This window comes from Mesoplodon mirus (assembly GCF_964341445.2).
Source record: "Mesoplodon mirus genome assembly, chromosome: 9".
Classification (NCBI taxonomy): domain Eukaryota; kingdom Metazoa; phylum Chordata; class Mammalia; order Artiodactyla; family Ziphiidae; genus Mesoplodon; species Mesoplodon mirus.
This window is the reverse complement of record NC_138985.1, coordinates 61210358-61229557: the sequence shown is the minus strand read 5'-3', so window position 1 is coordinate 61229557 and position 19200 is coordinate 61210358. Positions and strand designations below refer to the sequence as shown.

General features: G+C 38.9%; 1 protein-coding gene across 1 annotated transcript; it reads left to right on the top strand.

Moving 5' to 3' along the window:
- Positions 1-24: 24 nt before the first annotated feature.
- CLDN12 (claudin 12) lies at positions 25-18677 on the top strand. Its single transcript, XM_082631601.1, has 4 exons — positions 25-228; positions 7650-7781; positions 10029-10118; positions 15386-18677. Exon 4 carries the CDS (start codon positions 15419-15421, stop codon positions 16151-16153), a length of 735 nt encoding a protein of 244 aa, XP_082487727.1. The 5' UTR covers positions 25-228; positions 7650-7781; positions 10029-10118; positions 15386-15418; the 3' UTR covers positions 16154-18677.
- Positions 18678-19200: the final 523 nt, after the last annotated feature.

Below are 19200 nucleotides of genomic sequence, written 5' to 3'. Positions count from 1 at the left end.
TTCATTGCACAGCTATTTATTGAGTGTCTCCCCTGTGCCAGGCACTGTGCGGGGCGCTGCAAGTACAGTATTAAGGGGAATAGACAGGACCTGCTGCCCTCATGGATCTCACGTTCAACATCAGAAGCTGCAGGGGAATAGAGCACTTTACAGCAAAGGAGTAAGAGTGAGGAAAGCGTTTGGAATTTGAACATCTTTACTGATCATAGTGACCATGTTTCGTATTGGGTATGTTTTACATTTATAACTTGAGTGTCATTTTTCTCTTTTTCACTTCTGTTATTTCCTAAGTATGAACAAGTAGCAGTGTGATGACAGTTTGATCAGGCGAATTTCTGAAGTTCTGACATCATAATCTTATTTTTTGCTGTGGCAAAGGATAGTAGATGTGTGTTGAGGGATAAGAGGAATTGTAGCTTATTTGTTGTGTCTGTATTACCCAGGTGACTCCTCCACGACTAACTGAAACATTTTATGTAACTCACTAAAATGTTCCATTATTTGTATTTTCTTACCAAAAGTGTACTCTATGTACCTTTTTCTGATGGTTGATTTTTATTCTAAATGAAAGAAGAAAATCTGAATTCCTTTTTTATTTTATAAAAAATAAATTTTAAATCAAGATTTATTTTGAAATAAATATTTTAACTGCCATTTATTTTGTCCTTAATACTTATTTTTTTTTTATTTTTTTTTTTTTGCGGTACGCGAGCCTCTCACTGTTGTGGCCTCTCCCGTTGCGGAGCACAGGCTCCGGACGTGCAGGCTCAGCAGCCATGGCTCACGGGCCCAGCTGCTCCGCGGCATGTGGGATCTTCCCGGACTGGGGCACAAACCCATGTCCCCTGCATCGGCAGGTGCACTCTTAACCACTGCGCCACCAGGGAAGCCCCTTAATACTTCTTCGTTAAATAGTTTTGTTATAGTACTGAATCCTTAATTTGATCCTTAATTGTTATAGTACTGAATGGCCAGGGTATCAATACACTGTGTTTAACACATTTTTACCAAGTCCCAGTCATTCTTGCAGAGCTTGCTATTTCAGAGTCATTTACCATCATAAATTACAAATTTATGCTACCAGACACTGTCAAGTATTAAGTATACCATACTGTGAGGTTGGATCTGTGCTCTGAATATTTCACCTATGAAAAAAAAATTTCAGAAACCTATTGTTCTTTTTGTAATATATATCCATATTATTTATCATAGTGAAATGACCTTTTTGTAAAATAAATGTTTTCTTTTAAGTGGTAAACATATATTATATAATCAAGGGGAAAAATCTGCTTTCATAATGGGCAAAATTAGGTCAAGGGTATTTTATTTCAGGATTTATCCAGTTAGTCTTCCTGTAAAGTTATGTTTTCTTTTAGCTCAGTGTTCATTTGCTTTGTGAGGATAGAGGTCAGAGAAAGTTAATGAAAGCTACAGATTTGTTTTTCTTGCTAAAAATGTACACAAAGACGTGGAGTATTTTCCAAGTAGTTTCACAGGGTTTTTGCAAAGTTCAGATAAAATATTCAGTTAACAAAGTTAAGTTCCATCAAGAAATTTGTAATACCGTTAAGGTACATTAAAAATAATGTTTCAAAGCAACAGCATAGAAATATACTTACAAGTTATAGCTTAAAAAACAAAATGAAAATGAGGAATAATATAAATTGGTAAACTTTATACAAAAGACAATTTCAAAAATATGGCAACATTTTTTTTGAAGTCCAAATTGTTAAGTTGGATGGTAGGTACGTGAGTGTTTTGGGGTTTTTTTTTTAACCTTTTCGTGATCTAAAATATTTTATAATTACAAAAAAGTATTTGCCTTACAAAAGTTTATATACCTTGGGAATTAAGAGGTAAACATAGTTGACAAATATTGGCAGACAACATGTTACAATCTTTACTGCAGAGTTTAGTAATGAAAAATATCTGTTTTTTTTTCTTAAAGAGATATTTCAGGGAAGCGTTCTATTTATTTTCTGTTTTGTGATCGGAGGTAGCAAGTACAGGGAAAGTATCAGAGGACTCTTTTTAGCTTTGATTGAGTGTCACAAGCCAGCTGAAGGAAAAGCAAAATCAAATAGGTAATAGAAATGAGGAAAGGAGAAAGAAAAGTATGTATGTTGGAAAGTTGGAGTATTTCCTTGTGGATAACTTAGGAGTAAAATGTGGGCTCATTGCCTCAGTTGGATGAGAAGCCAGCGGCAATTTCAACTACCTTTTCTGACTATAACTAACCACTAATTTTAGGGTGTCCTAATTTAAAACAATTTTTTTCTGTTTCTCATTGTAAGACAGTTGCTTAATTAATAGTTGTTGGGTATTTGGAAGACTTCAAAGGAAGTAATCTCCTTTGTGTATATTATTAATGTGTTCATAATAGAAATGAAATCTTTTGGGGTACCCAGATACTAAGCTATGTGAAGCATAGGTGTTATCTGAATCATGTCCTTTCCTTTGAAATACTTGGAATTTGAAGAACAGGATATGCAATTTATATTACAACTAATTCTGGAGCAAATATAGCAAGGCAATTTTTTTCCTATTTATTTTGTAAACTCTGAGTGCATTGAAAGTTGAAAGCAAAGGACAAGAGCTTCCTTTGTTCATGGCACATATTTCAATATATTTTTCTGAAATTGTCAGTATCTTCTGACCAGTGCCTTCATTTTCTTATTTGTTGTTAAACATTGTTATTGGTATTATTTCTATATAAAAGGCTTTAGAAAGGCCATGGTGTAATATTCTTATATTAAGAAAAAGGATATGATTATAAAGCTAAAACATACCTTCAGTTTTATTTGTTTATGGTTTGCTACAAATTGAGGGAGATTGACAATAGCTTAAATCCAGAGCAGACATTGAGTAAAAGCTTATGGCTTTGGATGGATTTGAAGCATGGTTAAATGATAGAGTAAATAAAAGCCCCTGGTCAACCAAATCCTAATGGGGGGAAATAAGAGTACTGCATAATAATTGAGCATCAGCTTCAAAAACAAATCTTTCTGTGAACTGGTACTACTCCCAGGGTCAAGAGAAATAGTAAGAACAATACTGAGCACACATGGCCTTTCCTATAAAAATATGAACCAGAAAACTCACAAACTTAAAAGAGCCATTAATGTCATAATCCCAAATTTGTAACACATTCATCAAATGTTTAACATACAGGTTTCTCTTTAAAAATGGAGTATATGGGCTTCCCATAAAGCAGAAACTAACACACCATTGTAAAGCAATTATACTCCAATAAAGATGTTTAAAAAAAAATCCATACAAAAAATAGTCGTGGTGGGAGGAGGGGTAATAGGCATGGTAAAAGACAAAAGATTTAAAACACCTGCAAGCAATTCCAGGAAAAAGCCTTCAATTATTGTACTTTAAGCCAGTTCTGTTGTACAGTCCCATCCCCTCCCAGCTCCTTCCCCTCTTCACTAGTAACTTTATTAAAGATCAGGAACAAGTGCTGTCGTCCTACCTATGTTACAGTAGACGACACATTCCTAACAGTTTTTATTTTCAAGCAAGGGGGAGCTTGTTCTGTGTGCTGCAGCACGAGGAACTGAAAACAATAAACAGGTGCCCTTGCTCGCTCGCCTAACAGTTTGTTTGTTTGTTTGTTTGTTTGTCTGTTTTGCGGTATGCGGGCCTCTCACTGTTGTGGCCTCTCCCGCTGCGGAGCACAGGCTCCGGACGCGCAGGCCCAGCGGCCATGGCTCACGAGCCCAGCCACTCCGCGGCATGTGGGATCTTCCCAGACTGGTGCACGAACCTGTGTCCCCTGCATCGGCAGACGGACTCTCAACCACTGCGCCACCAGGGAATCCCAGTAGATGAAGTTTTGAGGGACATATTCAACCCACAATGCTTCCCTTCTTTCTTTCCACACTTCCCAACTAATAGTAAAAATTTACTTCCCAACTATACTTGCCAACTTCCCGATTATAATGTTATCTATTATTTTTATTTGACAGTCTCCTCTAAAAACAAGTTTATGGGTTTTTTCATTAATCTAAATTTGCTGAATTTCAGTCATGGAGTTGGAGAAATACTATGGTGAGATATGACTAACACATGGAAAAGGAAGAGTGTGTGCAAGTTAATTTACAATTTGAGGTTGAACTGTGTAGTTTACTATGTAGTTTAGAGGAGATACAAATATTCAGAGCAGCGGGGAGGTAGGTAAGATTTGAGTGAGCAAAGAGGATAGTATGAGGTCATTTCAAGTTCAGGAATAGCTTCAATGAGCAGTTAGATTTAAGTAAGATCTTAGAGGCAGAAATCCAAAAATAGGAAACTGTCCTGAGTCTGGAGAATTCTGAATAGTGACAGCCACCTTTTAGGAAGATCTACCACTTAACCACTTCTTGACTTTGGGCAAATTATTTAACCTTTCTGCATCTCAATTTCTTTGTCATTAATATGAGGTGATGGTGATTAAATTAGAGAGTCCATGAAAAAGTGCTTGGTATACAGTGTTATCTATTATTTTTTTAATTGATAATATATGTAAGGAAACTGTTAAAATATCTTTATGTGAAGAAGTGAAAGCAGCTGGTGGACAGTGAATTAATCAGATAAACTAGAAGAAAGGTAGAAATATTGATGTTTCCATATCCAAGGAAGAAAAGTTTAGGGAAAAAGGTGGTCTGAATTGTGTAATGTGGACCTGAAGCTGGTGGAAGAGAATTAGGACCAAAAAGAAGCCTTTGGATTCAAGCAGAAAGAGGTTATTAGTGACCGTAGTAGGCAGAATAATAGTCCCCTAAAGATATCCTCCTTCTCCTCTCTGGAATCTGAATATGCTCTGTTACAGAATTAAGGTTGCAAGTCAGATGACCATAAAATAGAAAAATTATCCTGGGTAGTACAGATGGGTCAATTTTAATCACAAGGGTTCTTAAAAGCTAGAAGAGGGAGGCAGAAGAATGTAAGATGAAGTGATCTAGATGTTGAAAGACTCAGCCGGTCATTGCTGGGTTTGAAGATGGAAGGGGGCCACAAGCTAAGGAATGAAGGTGTCCTCAGGAACTGGAGAAGTAGAAGGAAAAGGAGATTTCCCTGGAGCTTCCAGAAAAAAACACAGCTCTTGCTTCCAGAAAAAAACACAGCTGATACCTTGATTCTAGCCCAGGGAGACCCTGTCAGACTTCTGACCTCCAGAACTGTAAGATAATAAATTTGTGGTGTTTTAAGCCACTGAGTTTGTGGTAATTTGTTGAAGCAGCAATAGGAAACTAATAGATAACTAAATGAGAATCTTCGTAGAATTTTGGAGATGAACGGTATATTGCAGTGAACTTGGAAGCCAGGATTGTTAATTGCTCAAAGTCTTACGTAAAGTACTTCTGAGAATGGTATTCCAACATTCTAGTCCCACTAGGGCATGTAAGTATTTCATTTAATCTTTTCCGTACCAAAGGCAGGCTAACCATAGAGCTGAACTTGATCAATAAGTCTAAAAATAGGATTGTCTTCCCTTCCTTTTATAGCTTTAAAAAACATATTATCAACTACATATACATCTCAGCTAAAGTCTGCTAAAAAGGTAGTCATCAATGATGGGGAAATAAATTATAAAATGGTTTTGTACACAGTTATTTGATTCAATTCAGTTTTATAGATTAGAGAACTGAAGTTCACAGCAAAGAATCCTGTGTCATATCGTCATCATCCATCTGCTATTGCCAGAGCTGGCCTGGAGCCCAGAGCCTTATTGTACCCAGAAATCCTTTTAACACCCAATGCTGTCCCTCACATTGTTACATCTCTAGGTCTGGCTTTGGGATCGGATTGCTTCTGGCCTTAAATCACCTTACATCCTCTGAAGCAGTATGGAAGATGAGAAAGTGGTAGCAGTGCACAGATAGTAGCCTTTTTCATTACTAACACATAGTCCCGTTACTAGAGCAACACAAAAATGTCAAATGGAAATAGCAAATATGTAAAGTCCTTATTGTGTGATAGACACGTTTACTGTCTATGTATAGTAACTCATTTAATCCTCACCATAGTTTCTGATATAAATACATTATTATTACAGATGAGATCCTGAGCTACAAAGAGGTTATTTAACTTGCCCAAGGTCATACAGCGGCAGAGTGGGATAGGTGCCGGAGTCCAGCTCCAGCGAGTCCAGGGATACCCGAGGGATGGATAGCGTCGGCGAAGGAAATAATTCTATTACACTTGTTAAAGTATCAGCATTGCATGTTTCTCTTTCTCATGTCTTTATTCTTCATTCATCTTCTTCATTCTTCTTTATTGTTTACAATCACAGGTTTATATATTGTAGCTGATTACATTACCAGGTACGTGGCCAAACAATTTTAACACAATCAAACCTCAAAATGTTCTATAAAGATTTTTTAAAACAAATATCCCCTAGTTTCTAGATATCCTATTAAAATATTTCCCCAAGTTCCCATTAATCACAGGTTGTTTCTTAGTAACCAAGTCAAGCAGTTATATGATTATTTTAATTGTAAAAGTTGGAGCTACTTGTTCCTATTTTTCTTCTTGCATGGGCAACCTTTTACAATGGTTCCATGAAAATATTTACAATGTACCTGCATGCTCTTTCTCGTTGTTTCCTTTAACTGAGACAGTGTTTTCTCCCTATCCTGGCAACGAATTCTGCTCTAGTCATTTGTTTTTCTATAATTAATCTTCCTTTATAATAGAACCATAAATCTCCTATGTCGTCATCAGGAACTCTGGCCCATGGCCATAACTCCATACTAGAGGGTGTTTTTCATAAAAACATCCCCTTAGTTCCAGGCTCTTAATTCTTTACCTATTTCCCCGGGGGTTTAGTGGGTACTTCCCATTCTGTGGTAGTTTCAGGAGGGGGAGTCCTAGAGGAATTTTTCTTTCACGTGGAGCAACATCCCCCCAAAATTGCCCCTGTATGTAAGTTTATTATCATAAAACATAACAACGGAGCTGTAGTCCACCTTCCTGGCACGGCGCTGCCTTGCAGTTTCGCCTTCCGTTACTCATGACTTTGTCATGGTGCAATGGCTCCAGGATGGCTTCCGACAGATAGGGATGGATGCCATCCTTTACTTTCATTTAAAACTATGATACTTTTTCTCAAACTTTTTATTTTGAAAATGTTCAAAGGTACAGAGAATTTGAATAGTATAATGAACACTCGTATACTTACTCTCTCTAGATTTAACGATTATCAATATTTGCCACATTTACTTTATCTCCATTTATGTGTATGTATGATCATGACACTTCAGCATCTGCCCAGGGCAGGCCACCTCCAAATATGCCTCAATGGCATATTGATTGTTTTGAATTAAAGTTACTTGAGAAACAGCAGGTGGAAAAAAAATGATATAAAAACAAAAAACACTCTGACCCTCCCTCCCCCTTTCCCACTGAAAGTGGTAAATAAATCATTTAGTGGGAAATATTTACTTGGGTACCCAACTCAAAACTATTTTTAGTTTTGTTTCCTTTAACTGTTTTTTAGACCTATAACTCAAATCTGGACGGAACTGAAGGTGCTAGAGGAATGGTGGAGGTGGGAAGCGGAGCAGAGGGCGGGAGGTGGTCCCAGGATATTGCCTGGGACTGCCGGCCCAGTGGATTTTGGGAATTGTAGTCTTCCAGTCATCCAGGACGTTCTGATTTAGGGAACCTGACTACGAGTCCCAGAAGCCTCCGGTGTGGCTCACTGGGAACGCACTTCCTGGGACGCGGAGAGGGAGACGCTCTAAGAGGTTCCTCAGTGTGGGCGAGTAAAATGCTCTGGATGTGAGAAACAGGTAGGTCTGGTCAAGAATGTTACAATTTCTGGGTCTTTTGCATAAGTAGTTGAGGATTTTGTGTAAGGTTGCTTAAACGACGGGAGTCATTTAGCTTTGAAAAATGCTGACCACATTTGCGGACGTGACCACTGAATGAGGAGGTATTTGGTAGAGCTCTAAAAAATTATTTTGGACTCAGGAGTATGAAAATGTCTAGGTGTCTGGTCGGGGCAGCCAGGGGCTTGGGGCTTGCCTGGCCGGGTGTTCGGTGTGGAGCTGCAGGTTGCTATTTTTGAATCAGCAGCTCATGCTGGTTGTGTAATGATGACCTGCTCACTGTTCAACCCACTAGTGTTTCAGAGATGGGTTTTTCTGAGAGCGTTCATAGTCACTGTTGTGGTCTCTTTCCATTGGTTCTAACCTGGAAAGCTCTTTTTTTTTTTTTTTCCTCCTTTTTTCTGCTCCCTCTGGTGCTCCTGAGGACACAGCTCAAAGGGAGTGAGAGGAGGGTGGGGGGGGGAGGGGAGGCTTCTCTGGAAGCTTGATTTGTTTTCCTCTGAAGCCCAAGTTCTGTGTTACAGGCTTTGCAAGACGCTAGTCACGACATTAGAAAGCCAGACTTGGTGACCCCACTTAAAAATGATTGCTCAGAGGGCTTCCCTGGTGGCGCAGTGGTTGAGAGTCCGCCTGCCGATGTAGGGGACACGGGTTCGTGCCCCGGTCCGGGAAGATCCCACGTGCCGCGGAGCGGCTGGGCCCGCGAGCCATGGCCGCTGAGCCTGCGCGTCCGGAGCCTGTGCTCCACAACGGGAGAGGCCACAACAGTGAGAGGCCCGCGTACCGCAAAAAAAAAAAAAAAAAAAAAAAAAGACTGCTCAGAGGGCTTCCCTGGTGGCGCAGTGGTTGAGGATCTGTCTGCCAATGCAGGGGACACGGGTTCGAGCCCTGGTCTGGGAGGATCCCACATGCCGCGGAGCAACTAGGCCCGTGTGCCACAACTACTGAGCCTGCGCGTCTGGAGCCTGTGCTCCGCAACAAGAGAGGCCACGACAGTGAGAGGCCCGCGCACCGCGATGAAGAGGGGCCCCCGCTCGCCGCAACTAGAGAAAGCCCTCGCACAGAAACGAAGACCCACCACAGCCAAAAATAAATGAATAAATAAATTAATTAATTTTAAAAAAAGATTGCTCAGAGATCCTGTTGTGTATTTTCTATTGTAAAAATGATTTCACTTAACTTTGGAGTGAGCAGTTGTGCTTGAAACCAACCCAGACATACATCTGGAAAAGAGAAAAACAAAAACAAAAGCAAAACACCACCTGATTGAAATCACTTCTGTGCAGACTGTTGGGAACATCATTCTACTTAATGATCGTAGTAGGGCTAGTGATACAGCCTTAACCCAGGAAGTTTTCAGGTGTTTACAAGTTTTCCTTCTCATCCTCCTATTTGAGGTAAATAGTATTTGAAGAGGAAGTTGTTGATGCTTAAGAAAGATACATGGAAACGTTTAAATGGCAGGTTGAGCTATTGGTGGAGCAATAAACTCAAAAAACATTCTAGATGCAAATTTTAGGAGGCATAGTACAAATCAGCTTGGACTAGTTATGTTGTCAGTATCCTTTTAAAAGTATCCTTTTAAAAGGTATAAAAGAAACATCATGAATGTCTTTTATGCCAAGACAACTAATCATAAGTGTTTTATCGGCCCTCCATTCTTTCACTATAGTCATGAAAGGATCTAAAAAATTCATTAAATATTGATCATCTATTTCCAGGACAGTACAGTGACTTTTATCCTTATTTTTCCTATCTTCTCGAATCACAAAATGAGGGTTAATTTTTTCTTCTGTATCTCACATATAGATATTGTGTGAATTTAAGAATAAACTGCCTTTTTTTTTTTTTTTAACCCATTGACCACCTTTTTTTTTTTTTTGCGGTACGTGGGCCTTTGACTGTTGTGGCCTCTCATGTTGCGGAGCACAGGCTCCAGACGCGCAGGCTCAGCGGCCATGGCTCACGGGCCCAGCCGCTCCGCGGCACGTGGGATCTTCTCGGGCCGGGGCACGAACCCGTGTCCCCTGCGTCGGCAGGCGGACTCTCAACCACTGCGCCACCAGGGAAGCCCTGACCACCTTTTTTGGTTTAAGATTTCATTGATTGCAGATGATTGCTAATTATTTCTCCTAATGCCCTGTGAATTCAAATTGAGTTTTTAAACTAGTACCATATTAATCTGAAGTACTTTTCCTATTTCTTTAGGTCCAGATCATCTGTGCTGTGTGTTCAGATGTGCATATATTTCTTCTAAGTTGATTAAAGTTGTTTTAGAACTATCAAGTACCTCAAAGAGTAAGTACATTCCTTGATTATATCTCTTCCTTTTGCTACCATATATCAGATGACACTTTTTTCTCTTGTTTAACAAAATAAAGTTATAGGACAGACCGCCATTGCAAGTGTTATGTTGATGATCTACAGTTTCTAAGAAAACCCAAATTACGGTAGAAGGGACTGCTGGTGTTACTACCAAGGATTAATGTAGCTGCTATTACAGATGTGTTCTTATGTAGCTATTCCTTAGAATTGTTCCTGAGAAAATACAACAGTGGATCTGGTAATTCTTTAAGCTCTTAGCCACTATTCCTGCTCCAAACGTCTTTGAACTCTATTCCAAACCACAGGAAAGATATTCTTTTGAAAATATTTTTATTTGAAATATCTTTGATAACCTTTAATTGTGTACAAAAATTTATCCATCTACTTCTCTGCAAGTCATTGTGGAACAGTTAGATGACAAATGTGCAGTGGGTGTTTTGAACAGAGTTCTTGTCTGATTTGGTCAGTAACTACTCTCAAAGAGAATGCTCTCAGATAAACCTACAATAATCATTACAGACTTAAATTCCTGACCCTATTCTGCTTTACAAAGGGCTTTACTATTTATGATCTCACAGCTACCTTGGGGGACATTTGAGAAATTTGAGATGCAGAGGACATAGGTGACTTTCCCAGTTTGAAAATGGTAGTTTATGACTGGCATATGAGTCTTGAGTTGCCTGGGTTACAATACCAAGCTGCCTCCCAGATGGAAACAGCAAGCCGACACATCTGTATATACAACCCAGCTCAAGACTGTCAGCCAGCTAGTGTTCATGGGTGCTCCTCAGATTGTTAAACTGTGTTCTTAGCCTTGCACATTTGCTGCAGTCGCTAATAAGGGGTTTTCATATGGCAAAAAGATGTTTTTTTCCTCACTGGGAGAAATATTTTAAAGAGGAAATATAAATAAAAATATAATAAATTGTTTAACTTTGATAAGCAAGCATTAATTTGATATATGAACCAGTCTTAATGGCAAGGGGCGAATCCCGTATGTAACATACCTGTTAATTTGAAAACACGAGAATCAACAGAGCCATAATTGATCGAATCTCTAACCACTGTGGAAGTTAACCAGTGTCGCCAAACTTAGATATGTGTTTCTACAAGCATAGGCTGTATATAAATACCTGGGAATGGCCTCATCTTTCTTGGGAAGTTTCTGGGGGAAGAAAATGAACTTAACTTTTAAAAATGAGAGGCTTTGGCCAATAAAGAATGGAAAGCAGGGGCACATTCTAGAAGCAGTTTGAAGGCTTCAAAACAGAGTATGAATGAATGAAATGAGTGGAACTGATCCTAGAGCAAATTATTAACTTTCTGTGTCCTGACCATACTCACATGGACCTTCCATTTGTTTGTTCATTCATTCAACAAATAATTGAGTGCCTTCTGTGTGCCAGTGTTGGACACAGTGAATAAAACAGAAGGCTCTCTGTCCTCCTGAAATTTACAGTCTGGTGAGAAAGATAAACACTGAACAGGGAATATAAGCATAATCACTGCTACCAAAGAAAAAGTGCGAAGGTGCAGCCAGAGCGTGTAACTAGGGGCAGGGGGAAGGTGAAGGGTGGGGGAAGAGAGGGGGGGTTTAGGGTCAGACTCCCTGGAAACCAGAAAGATGAGTACAAGTTAGCTAAGCAAAGAATAGGATGGGATTAAGAAAGTTCTAGGAGGAAAAACAGCATGAGAAAAAGCCCTTAGCCAAATTGAAAAACAAAATTTGAGAAGTTAAAGGAAAAGCAGTATGGCCTCATAGACTGTAATATGTAAGGTGGGAGAATGACACAATAAGGAGATTGAGAATCTGGCAGGAACCAAATGGTGGGATTTAAAACTTTGGAAACTATGGGAAAGATTTAAAACTTTATTCTGAGGAAGCTATTCAATAGGAAGCTATTGAATGGTAAGAAATGTAGTGAAATGATCAGATTTGCATTTGACTTGCATTTGAAAAAATTATACCAGATTCAAAATTAATTGGTATAGCTCTAAGAGTCAGCATTATCTTTCAGTTTTAAATCACTAAACATATTCCTTTTCCCAACTATCCCTATAAAATTGTTACGTCATCCCTCTAGTGAGATATACTACTTACCATCAAATCATACATATGTGGAGTTAAGAACAGGGTATAAAAAGTAAAGCAGCTGGGCTTCCCTGGTGGCGCAGTGGTTGAGAGTCCACCTGCCGATGCAGAGGACATGGGTTCGTGCCCAGGTCCGGGAAGATCCCACATGCCACGGAGCGGCTAGGCCCGTGAGCCATGGCTGCTGAGCCTGCGCGTCCGGAGCCTGTGCTCTGCAACGGGAGAGGCCACAACAGTGAGATGCCCGCGTACCGCAAAAAAAAAAAAAAAAAAAAAAAGCAGCCAAAGAACGTTACAAAGAGCAAGGACATTAATTCCAGCACTGAGACTGAAATTTAGTTAAATAGAGGTTAATAGTATTTCCCTTCTGAAAAATGCCATGGTATACTTGTTGGCTCTCTAAAATAGGACTGTTAGTTAGTCTCTGGGATCTGAGCTAAGAATACTTCAGCAGACACAAATTCAGGGGACTGATATAACACTTGTATTGATTTGATGCAGGATAAATTTGAACATACTTGATAGTGAAATAGATATTGACTATTGACCCACCTCTGTTTATTAGTGTCATTTGATAGTCTGTAGGCTAAGAATACAGAAATTTATTTATCAATAACAAAGTAATTCATACTGATCTTTTTTCTCATTCCATTTGTGTTGTAGGAATCAGGGGTACAGGGCAGCTTGATTGAAGAAATCTCAATTACATTGATACTCCAAGTATTTGTCCTCTACCTCTGAAAGCAGGAAGGAATTGTGATTGGGTTAGGACTTTGCATGGGTTATCTGAAGGAGTTCTGAAGCTTTGAAAGAAACTGGGGGAACCTTTTTCTTACATCTTCACAACATTGATTAAATCTTCATTCTCTTTCATTGCTCAGTTTTTCTCTTAACACTGAATGATACATTTTTATGAACAGGTATCTTATTGGGTCACTTTGCTTAATACCTAACAATAATCACTTGATATGTAATAATCAGACATCTCTTTCATTATCAGCATTTTGAGTTCTTATAAAACAGCATATTCTTTCCCTCAGTCTGACTGTTAACACACTGGGGCAAGGTCCAGATCTTAATGGCCTCAGTGTCCCTCTAGGGCCTAACAGAGTGTTTTGCATGTGCTAGACACTCAGTAAATACCTGTTGAATGAATGATTGCTTAGTAATGGCTACTTCCTTGTCCAGTTCTATGTCATTAATAGCCTACCTTTGTGAGTTGCTGTGGCCTTGGGTCGGTGCCCAGTATTTATTTATTCAAATATTCCTAAAATGACTCTTGTGCCAGGCACTGTGCAAGTTACTTACAGTATACTAGGGGGACAGGCAAATGAGCAGAAACTAACAGGAAGCTGGATTCTAGAGACTGACAACAGTAGTGGCATTTTCCAGGGTAAACATCCTCAAACTTGCACCAGAGTTTCCATTGTTGGACTAAAGTGATTGGTTGGTTGCTAAAATTAAGCATTTAAAATTTGCAGGAAAAAAATAAATTAGGACCATAATTCCTTTGTTTGAAGTATTTTCATCCATAACATTTTCTTAAACAATTACTACTTTTGGTAATATTGATAGAAGACAACATGATAAACAAGTAGTAAACTAAGAACAGAGAAACTTAGAACTAGTTATGCTTAACTTGAGGACTTTAAAAAATGGTCACTTGTGCTTAAACTCTGATTTTTATATTGTACGCTTATATATGTGTGTGTGTGTATAGGTATGTACACATACGTATATGTTTTCTGCTAGTAAAATTATTCCTAGTTCATGTGATTGCATTAAATATATAGTAAAGTAAAATAGTCTGTTCTGTTGTCTCATAGGAGGCATGATGGAAGGCAGAGAAAATACATTTGAGTGGTGTTTGGAGAGTGAGTTTCAAACTCTTGAAGAAATAAAGCTGAATAATATACTGGTTCTTATAATTTGTCATATACAGAAAAAGAACATAGCCTTTTAATTTGAGATGAAAGGCCTGGCTACTTTTTTTCTTTTTTCTCATAATAGCATTAATAGAGATAGGTTGTCATTACTTCAGAAATCTTTGTGTTCATCTTATATGAGCAGTAATAGTAGACTAACCAATCATAGTATATTAGTATAATAACCAATAACCAATAGTTTAATAACCTGAAATGCATGCCCGTCATCTTGAAGTAGTCAGGAAGTAGATGAGTAGAATAATTTCAGGGACCGTTGTTCTCTCTTTTTCGTTTGAGTCTCATTGGAGAGGAGTCTATTTACGTTTTGTGATTTTCTGGTATGCCTGGTATATAGGAATGAGATGTTTGCTTTTTTTTTTATTTAACATTTATTCAACAGATGTTCTTTGAACTGCTCCAGAATGCCAAGCACTGAGCTGATCACTGAGTGCTAAGAAGTAGTTAATGCTTGTATCACACTTAGAAGGCGCCAGATGTAACTTTAAGCATTTGACATTATATTAACTCATTGAATACTTAGAAAACCCTGTGAGGTAGGCACAGTTAATTTTCCCATTTTACAGATGAGGAAAATGAGGCACACTGAAGTATTGTTGTTGACCCAAGGTGACTTTGGTCACTTGGCTAGTAAGTGAGTAATTGGGGATTGGAACCCAAGCAGTCTGGCTCAGAGTCTGCACTCAACCACTCTGCTGCCCTGTAGTGCTTCTTTCCCTACGCCTTTGTCTTTTATGCTGGTCTCATTTTACATTTGCGTGAGCATTTGAAGCCGAAGTTGTGTTGTTTGTAGTTGACGGTTGATGAGTGTTTGACCCTGTATATTTGAGTGTCTGACACATCAAAGTGCTTGATATGTGGTTGTTGAATGAGTGATTTTGGACAACAGAGAGAATTCCTGATGTGATGTTAAGAGAATCTGAAATTATTTTGGTTGTTCCTCTGATTCACTGTGTAGAAAAACACTCATGTGTGAAGACTTTAGTTGCTGTATGACCCAGGCAGTAGTAAGCAATCGTGTGTGTGTGCAGCTGTGCTCTGAGGTCACATGCATGTGTGCTTATATACATTCATATGGTACATGGAGAGGAGACAAGGGACAGAATTTCCCTGTTTGCATTGATGTCATTGGTTTGTGTTTCCCGTCAGCACCATGCTCTCCTATTGTCCCCTCATGATTTGTCCTCTTGTGTGTCACCCCCTAGTCTGACTGGCAGTACTGCACAAGCCTGCCTGCCATGGGCTGTCGGGATGTCCATGCAGCCACGGTCCTCTCCTTCCTGTGTGGAATCGCCTCGGTAGCAGGCCTCTTTGCGGGGACTCTGCTTCCCAACTGGAGAAAATTACGACTGATCACATTCAACAGAAATGAGAAGAACCTGACTGTTTACACAGGCCTGTGGGTGAAGTGTGCCCGGTACGACGGGGGCAATGACTGCCTGATGTATGACACTACTTGGTACTCATCAGTTGACCAGCTGGACCTGCGGGTCCTCCAGTTTGCCCTGCCCCTCAGCATCCTGATTGCAACGGGGGCCCTGCTGCTCTGCCTGATTGGAATGTGTAACACCGCCTTCAGGTCCTCGGTGCCCAACATCAAACTGGCCAAGTGTCTGGTCAATAGTGCCGGCTGCCATCTGGTGGCCGGGCTGCTGTTTTTCCTGGCAGGTACTGTGAGCCTCTCCCCATCCATCTGGGTCATCTTTTATAACATCCATCTGAACAGGAAGTTCGAGCCAGTCTTTATGTTTGACTATGCAGTGTATGTCACTATTGCTAGTGCTGGGGGCTTGTTTACGACTTCCCTTCTACTGCTTATTTGGTACTGTGCATGCAAATCTTTGCCTTCTCCTTTCTGGCAACCGCTGTACTCCCATCCTCCCACTATGCATACATATTCACAGCCCTATTCAGCACGCTCCCGCCTCTCTGCTATAGAAATCGACATTCCAGTAGTTTCACACACCACCTAGTGGGGAAATAGTTGCTAAAGAAAACTTGTAGCCTCACATTTCCCTTGTGCAAGGAGCTATTTTGGACCTATATACCTTTTCCTTTGATCAGTCAGTGAAGCCAAATTAGTATGTCTTAGTAAGATGAAGTGCTGCTAGTTTTTATGAAAAGTACAATATTTAAATATGAATCATTCCTTTTATCTTCTTATGCTAGAAGGATTTTTAACCTCCAGGTTGATATCTGACCAGTTATTTCGGTGGAAAGGACCTGTGTCTCAATTGAGGTGATTTAGAGCAACATAGTAAAAAATGATTGCTAAGAGAAGCTCTTATAAGCGATCCTTATGAGTATTTCAGATTGTGTATTGTCCTTTTGCTATAATACTTTAAATTGGGAAAAAAGGGCAATTTCAAATTCAAAATTTTTTTTCAGGTAAGGGTAATATTTTAACAGTAGCCAGTCTACCAGCTTAGGCTGTAACTTTTCTTACTTCTTTCTCGGGGTGAAATATATTGAATAGAGTTCGGTATTTTGAAGATGACTTTCTTTTGTGAGTTCTTATCTTCTACCTCATGCCTGTGTTTAAAAATAAAATGTATTTTAAGTAATGTCAGAGAGAATAAGCCTAACATTTAAAATATCTATTAGTATGGATAACATTTAACATAATTTTAAAAGTTAATAGTTCTATAAGTTGTATTATTAAAGTCAAAGTGTGCCATGTGATGGATTGGTGCTTCTTCTGAGGCAGAAAAACTTTCCTCCAGATATCATCCACCAAGTGGTACTCATGCCCACATATAATCTCTTAGTGACTAAGAGAAAGAAATAAAGAGGCCCGAGTGGTTACTTCTCCTTTAGACAGTGGTAGGGGACGAGCATCTGTTCTTCAGTGACAACATCAGAGATTCATTCTGGTGACTGCCTTTTGGGTGATGGGTGAAGTGAGGCATGACTTCACCATGACCACATTCACCCTTGATTCAGTTCCTGCCCCCCTCACTAATTATTTCCTTGAGGATATATCTTTGCCCAATACTTTACTAGGTGCTATAGAGGATACATGCAAAGTATGAGGTCTGGTCCCATCTACTAAGAAATTTTAATTAAATAGAGAAGATCAAACTGTTATCTGACAATTAGGGAACAGTCTGACTTCAGTGACAGCTGGTCTTCACTTCTCAATCATTGATCTAGGGATATATTTCATCCAGAGACATGGCTTTCTGGCAGACAGGCTTATTGTACAATACCAGCAATATTTAGAACCCAGAAATTCAGTTTGTTGGATCCTTTAGAGCACCTACATTAGCCTAGACACTGTAATAACATGATATCAGATTCATAAGAATGGATGGGCAAAAGTGGTAAAGATTAAATTGTTCCCTTTTCACCTCTGAAAGTATGATGATGTATTAAAGAGGGAGGAATATTTAAAATCTCTCTTCTAATGGGGTAACATTTAGAGGAAACCATGTTAACACCGAGATGAATGCTTAGAAATTCAGGGATATTGGGTGTTTACCCTTATGAATTTGAGCTGTTTATTTGATGTAATTTGCTACACATTAGTACTGTGTTCATGGGGATTTTGTTCTATTACCCATTACAAAATTCACAGACAGCTAGTTGCATGGTTAACAGATTATTGTGCCTCTTTTGCAAATCTGAGTATGCTTCTGGTACTTCTGTGGATGTAAATGGTACTTTTGTTTCTAATTACAAACACTAGTTTATGTATATAGCAAGTAAATACAGTTGTATAATTTTTAAGTGCCATCCGTTGAAAGCATGCAAAACTATGGTTTCTTAGCTATAGCTTCTGATTTCCTTCAGTTCTTTTAATTCTTCTCAGATATAGCTGAGTCTTGATCATTCCAAGACAGCGGCAGGTAGAATTTTGAGATTAATATTAATTTCCCTCTTTGTTAATTAATTTCTGTCCCCTCTCTCACTGAAATTGTCCAAAAGTGTCAAGAATTCCACCATTCTTTGTATAAACAGTGTTAAAAGCAGACTCAGCCATTAATATTCTAGACAGTTTTTAGTCCATGGGATCATGTATATAAAATTTTAAACTTTTCCTGTAAGAATCTTTTGGATTCTTTTCATAATCTGTAGCCTCTAATTAGTATTTATTATAGATTCACTTGGCAAAAGAAACAGTTGTTTCCCTTACTGTCGTTAATATTTCAGATTTGCTATCAGGAGCTATTCTTCAAAGCCATCAAAGGAAATCAAGTATTTATAATTCTTTTTAATAACTTTTGAGCATTCATCAGTCTATCATTGTGATGGGGGATATCTTTTTGTTGTTGTTACAAGTCTCTTAATGTTAAAGGCCTTTTACAGAAGCTTGGAAAAGCTTAAATGTAGTATGATCCACCAGATCTGGTTTATCCAACCATGGGAGAAAAATAAACCCTGAGCTTACTTTACTTGTAAATAAATATACACTATAATAGATAATATGTTTGCTGTAAACTGCAATGTAAAACCTCGATAAAACTGCACTGTACTTGATGTTTATTAAAAGATGTATTTTTACAAGTTTCTGTTTCCTCATTTCGTCAGTGCTTTAAGTTGAAATATTTCGAGACATGTTTCTCAAATATGTGCAAATTGAAAAAGACACAGCACCACTTAAAGCCCTGTAGAATAGCAATTGGAACAGAATTGGAAAACTTGGCATTACTATCTCAGAAGCATCAGGACCCTTCATTTCTAAGAGTGGTCTTAGGAGTTCACTGGACTATTTCAACATTCCACAAAAAAAAACACCAAATAAAGTCAAATGTGCCAGACTTGCCTCATCAATGGAGTGTTTCGGCGGTCTGTGATCTTGGAGATTGGGATTTCTCAGATGGTTAAGTGGCAGGATCCTTCCTTATTCTTCAGAACTCAAGGTTAACAGGAAAAGCAGTCCTACCAGGTAAGTCACCTCAGAATTTCTGGAGCCTGGAATGAGCTCTTAGTTTTCTGCCTCCTGGTGAGAGCATTCACAAGCACTCCTCACTGAACCCAAGGCTCTCTGGTGAGACTAGATGCCAGAGCCGTACGTTGC

Excerpts from the sequence above, each read along its gene's own strand:
- CLDN12 (XM_082631601.1), top strand. The coding sequence starts at position 15,419 with ATGGGCTGTCGGGATGTCCATGCAGCCACGGTCCTCTCCTTCCTGTGT.